We start from the raw sequence: 6,084 nt of genomic DNA on the forward strand, positions 1-6,084 counted from the left end.
TCACAAACAAATTTTGACACATTTTTCATAAGTCAAGGGCAATAACTCAAATACCGTTTATCGAAAGATAACCAAATTCGAACTTGTCCAAGATCTCATCATTATATATATTCAAACCAAATTTCATTGAAATTGGATAAAAACTGTAGTCTCTATTGTGTTCACAACCAAATTTTGACGCGTTTTTTATAAGTCAAGGGCAATAACTAAAAAAACGTTCATCGAAATATAGTCAAATTCGAACTTGTCCAAGATCTCATCAATATAAATGATCACACCAAATTTCATTCGAATCAGATGAAAACTACAGTCTCTATCGCGTTCACAAGCCAACTATGGACAGACGGACCGACGGATATGGGTGACGACAATATACGTCCACATTATAATGTGGGCGTATAAAAAAAGTATTCAAATTAGTTTTTCAAAAGCTTATCATGTGTGGTTCATGTTGCATAATAATTTTCACTGATCACAAAATTTAGAGCTTTCTTTTTGTTAAAATTTAGAGACACTGTGGAATAAATTACAGTGCCCAAATAAACATTACGTCTAGATTAGCCCACTGTAGAAAAATCAATGATAAAGGAAGTTCAATTTCAAAGAACTCAAAATCAGTTAACAAACACCCAAAAAAACTGAATGAACATTGGCGCAACCTTTAACATGAGGGCAAATTAACTTTCATAAACATTGCAGACAATTATCATTCAGTTCAAAATTGCTCTTGTAGAAATAAGATATAATTCCTAACACTTTTGTTCACTGGAAAATCTAAGAACATAAAATAAAATTTATCACAAATTGCAATACCTTACATAACACATTAGATTCCTTATAATTTAAATACCTTATTACACTTTGACAAATGTTTATTAATAATAAATATATCACCTTGAACCAATATTGCTCAGTTCTACTTTAACCTCTTTTTTAGTAATAGGTTGTAATTTTTCTAAATAGTCATTGTGGTCATATATGGTAGCCAGTAAACCAGTTTTCACTTTGCGCTCACTATTGAAGGAATAGTCAATATAGTCTCCATTTAATGTGGTCATTTTCCCATCCACTGCACTCAGAATGGCATTACCAGCACAAATGTCCCATTTCTTGATGTGTGTCGAGTGAACATAAGCATGAGCATTTCCTTTTATAACTTCTAAAGTCTTGTATCCTAAAATGAGAAATCATGATAACTTCAGTTAAGATAGCTTGCCAGGCAAGGTAACATACGCCAACTACCAGCTGTCAGAAATGATAACAAAGTGTGTAGTAGTTTAATATGTGAAACCAATCATCCGATTTTTACTAATTTCAAGTTTTACTGAGATCTCATACCAAGTTTCATCAAATCATATAAAAAATGTAGTCTCCATCAGGCCTACAAGCCAAATTTGATGTGTTTTTACTAAGTAAAGGGCAATAACCCTGAAATCATTCATCCAATTATAACTAATTTCGAACTTGACCAAAATCTCTCAATATATACATGCATACCAAGTTTCATCAGGATGGGATCAAAATTGTAGCCTTCATCAGACATACAAGGCAAATTTAACGCATTTTTGCTATGTCAAGGGCAATAATTCTGAGACCGTTCATCCGATTATTACCAATTTCGAACTTGACAAAGATATTATCAATATATACATGCATACTAAGTTTCATCAAGATCGGATAAAAATTGCAGCCTTTATCGTGCATACAAGCCAAATTTAATGCGTTTTTACAAAGTCAAGGGCAATAACTCTAAAACCATTCATCAGATTAGAACCAATTTTGAACTTGACTGGGATCTTATCAATATATACATGCATCAAGATCGGATAAAAAGTGCAGCCTTAATCGTGCACACAAGCCAAATTTAACGTATTTTATTGAGTCAAGGGCAATAAATCTGAAACATTTCATCCGATTATTACAAATTTTGGACTTGATCCAGATCTATTCAATATATACAAGCATACCAAGCTTCATCAAGATCAGATAAAAGCTGTAGCCTCTAACATGCATACAACAAATGTGAACGGACCGACGGACGGATGGACAGGGCGATGGCAATAAACGTCCACATTTCCATGTGGGCATATAAAAATTCTTTCATTCACTAACGGGAACTTAAATTTTAAGCTACCTTCCTCAAGTGAGCTGAAATGTCTTAAAAGAAAAGGATTTGAAGCACAGAATAAGAGGATGAATATAAACTAGTGTCCAAAAGAAACGATACCAACTTATTTTCAAAATTGTTTTTTACTAAGTGAATATGAAAACATGCCAATTCGTATTGCACATCCCAAACACAGCATAGTCGATAAAAATACCGGGAACACATGATCACTTCCGGGAAAAAACGTAAATTTCGTGAAAGTGACATTTCCCTGTCTAGTATGTTCTGCACGTGCATAAAAACTGTATAAAACGGCTGATCAGACACGTTGATATCACAGCAACAAAAAGAACACAAGATATGACACGTTTGACAGCCATCGAGAGAGAGAGAGCCGTTGGAATGGTCCAACAAGGACCGACACACGTCGACGTTTGCCAGAAGATTGGGCTGCGCACGCATCACTATCACCAGGAGTGGAAGACCACGAGTAACCATGCCCCGTGAAGATCGTTACATCCGGGTATTACACCTGAGGAACCGCACTGTAACAGCGACGTCCACGGCGGCTACAGCACTGGGACACAGGATCAGTCGACAGACCGTCTACAGGAGACTACGGCAGTATGGTATCCGGCCACGTCATCCCTACTGCGGACCGCTCCTGACGCCTCGACACCGGAACAACAGACTGATCTGGGCCAGGCGAGTTCGACGTTGGCAACGGCGGGACTGGGCACATGTTATGTTCTCTGATGAGAGCAGATTCCTCATCTTCAAAAACGATGGACGGCAGCTTGTATACCAACGATTTGGTGAACGTTTGGCGCCTAACTGTATCCAACAGGTCCGGCCGTTTGGAGGTGGAGGGTTAATGCTTTGGGGTGGCATATGTGGTGACGTCAAAACGAGGCTTGTCGTAATTCGTGGAAACCTGAATGCACAGTGTTATATTGATGACATCCTACGGCCTGTTGTGGTGCCCTTTATTCAGCAACAGCCTCGTGGACTCTTTTTCCAACATGACAATGCAAGGCCACACACAGTAAGATTGACACAGAACTTCCTTGCCAACGCCAACGTACAGGTTTTGCCATGGCGGCCCGCATGTTCACCGGACATGAATCCCATCGAGCACTTATAGGACCACCTCGATCGGCAAATCCGACGTCGCCGTGTGCCCCCAGTCAACGTCCAGGACTTGGAACGATGTCTCCTCGAGGAATGGCAACGCATCACTCCCAACGTCATCAGACGTTTGACGGCATCAGTCCGTAGGCGTGTTCTGGCATGTAATGATGCTCACGGTGGACATACCCGCTACTGACTTGACTTTGTGACGTGTGGTGTGACATTTCCCGTTGTTTCTGTGATCAGTGCTCTAACGAAATGTTCTTTTTTTCGACCCCACCCATCTTTAAAGGCTTGTCATATTGGTTGTACAGATTTTATTGAAATGAAATTTTTGTACAGATGTTGTGAAAGGATTTCTCAAAAGCATAACACCAATCCTAAACTTCTGCATTGTTTAGTTTTTCTTTTATGTCGTTGCAAACAGGTGGTATCGTTTCTTTTGGACAGTAGTTTATCTTAATGTAATTTTGTAATGGTAAAAGTCTTATTTATGCTGAAATTGGTGGCCACATTGACCATTATTAAATTCACAATAAATCAAAGATGTTCAGGAAATTACAATATTTACTGCTGATCTCGTATTTTGCAATGTACAGAATTTAAGAATACTTATATTTAATTACAAAATGGTTCTACTGATTTAAGCTGTCATTTGGTATAAAGACTAAACAAATAACCATGTAAATATGAGATCAAAATATTGTGGTCTTAGCTTTATAACTTGAAAAATCATTCATTGTTTGATTTGGGCCACCCACGATAGTCTGATATTTCTCAGCACATATTTTCATGGCATTTTGAAACTTACCTGCGCCTCCAGCACGAGTTATTGTTGTATCTAGTCCAAATGCTTGTTTAGCTACTTCAGCAACAGTACCGGTATGTGACATAGACACTATTATCTTTTTATTTTGATTTCTTGTATCACGATCTGCTTTCTGTAAATTTTTGGAATGACCATAGCCTACCCAGGCCCAAGCTATTGATAGAAAATTAAGTAACAAATCATAACAAAATATAAATTGAAAATAAAATGGTTTGGACTAAAAAAAAAATATGGCAATGCCATGAAGTAAGAGCCACAGTGGGCTGCTTTTCTTACTCTAAACAAGAGCTCATGATTTCAATATAAAACATGTCAAGGAAAAAAATCAGTAAGACTCTAATCTATGTCAGAAAAGTCAAGCAAACTAACCTGTACTGTCCTCAAAAGGCTTATGTATAACACCTATTACAGGTTGTCCCTTTACTGCAACACACACCATAGTAGTCACATACTCCTTTAAGTTTTCTAAAATTGACACAAAAACTTTAAAAAACATGAGTTTGACCCATACCTAAGTCTACAGCCTAATATGGCAACTCAATTGCTATCTGTATCCTTTTTGTTCAAAATTACAGTTCTGCAACAATTCAAAAAAATGTATAGTAGATGTTTAGACTGCTATCGCTTCAAGTCTGTTATCTGCATTCTCAAGTGCATTTATATTCCACATTATGATTTCAATCAGTTTTAACCGTAAGCTTATGTGAAATTGTGGTCCTTGGTATGTTACCTGGGGGCATATCCACATCTGATAATTACAACTGGTAAAATACATATTAATAAGATTACATATCAAAACAATTACATCTCATCTACATTCCATAAATGTCATCCTACATTTGTGAAATACATAAATTTTTCCTTATGTTTTTATTTCTTCCACTTTTCCAGTCTTACCTGTATATTCCTTAGTAGCATCTAAAGGATCAACCCAGATTGTTATTTGACTAATAGGTATTGACTGATCACTTTCTACAACCTCCCTCACTTCATTTAAATGTTTATTTACACTAGCTACTGTACTCAAATCAACTGGTGTTCGGTCATGCTCTTCAGATATCACCTGTAACAGATTAGAAAGAAATATGATATCTGTTTCTCTTCTCCAATTTTGTAAAAAACATTATATTATGGTATGGTTTGCACTATTGTATGATATTCTGTTATATTGTATAAGTTTACACATGTTATTAACATAACATTCTTGTGTGTAGATATTACTGATATCATGACTTCATCAGTTATAACTACACCTAAGAATGCTCATAACAGCATTGGGGAATTGACGACATAGTAGGCTACTGGTAGCTTTTTGTTAATTACAAAGCAAATATTTAAATGACCATACTATAAATGATTTTAAAGCCATCAAAATCATTTAAATGTTTACTGATTTTACTAAGAGCTGATAATTATTATATACCTTCATTGCTGGATAAGCTTTTGCAAAACCATGAATCAGCTCTCTATGTGATTCCATATCACCATCTGTCCTCATCTCTTTGGCGCCCTCCTCTGTCCTTGATTTAACTTCTGCTTTTAACTTGTGAGACTCAGCTACAGCTTTCACTTTGACTCCACCTCGTCTTGCCAATTCGATACTAACTGATAGCAATTCTTTCATACTAATCCTTTCTTCCTTTCTACCTAACCATGATGGTAAACCAAATGCATACAAAGCAATGCACACCAATAGCACAATACTCAACACAAATCCTGTAGGGTTTAGCCTAACATTTACTGGAGCCATGCTTTTCATTGCATCAGTCGAAAATTATAACGTTACAACAATAACCAATCTTGTTATTGAAGAGAAAACCAATTAACCTTTTTTTTCTTTTTTTTTTTTTATCTTTCTGCAGTTTTTTGTTCATGACACGTAATAATTATGCTGGATGTTGGAGACTATTATTGTAACGTTATGTGAAGCTAATGAAGAAAATACGAAACAAGAAAAAAAAATTCCAATTTAACAAATCGAAAAATTTACATTTCATTGTCAAGTCTAAAAGTTTTG

General features: G+C 36.2%; 1 protein-coding gene across 1 annotated transcript; it reads right to left on the reverse strand.

Moving 5' to 3' along the window:
• Positions 1–890: 890 nt before the first annotated feature.
• Positions 891–5,817, reverse strand: LOTGIDRAFT_103282 (hypothetical protein; the record flags this gene model as incomplete). The annotated part of the gene is made up of 5 exons (XM_009045517.1): positions 891–1,174; positions 4,050–4,220; positions 4,437–4,532; positions 4,965–5,130; positions 5,491–5,817. The coding sequence occupies 5 exons, from the start codon at positions 5,815–5,817 to the stop codon at positions 891–893; spliced, it is 1,044 nt and encodes a 347-aa protein (XP_009043765.1).
• Positions 5,818–6,084: the final 267 nt, after the last annotated feature.

This window comes from Lottia gigantea (assembly GCF_000327385.1).
Source record: "Lottia gigantea unplaced genomic scaffold LOTGIsca_1, whole genome shotgun sequence".
Classification (NCBI taxonomy): domain Eukaryota; kingdom Metazoa; phylum Mollusca; class Gastropoda; family Lottiidae; genus Lottia; species Lottia gigantea.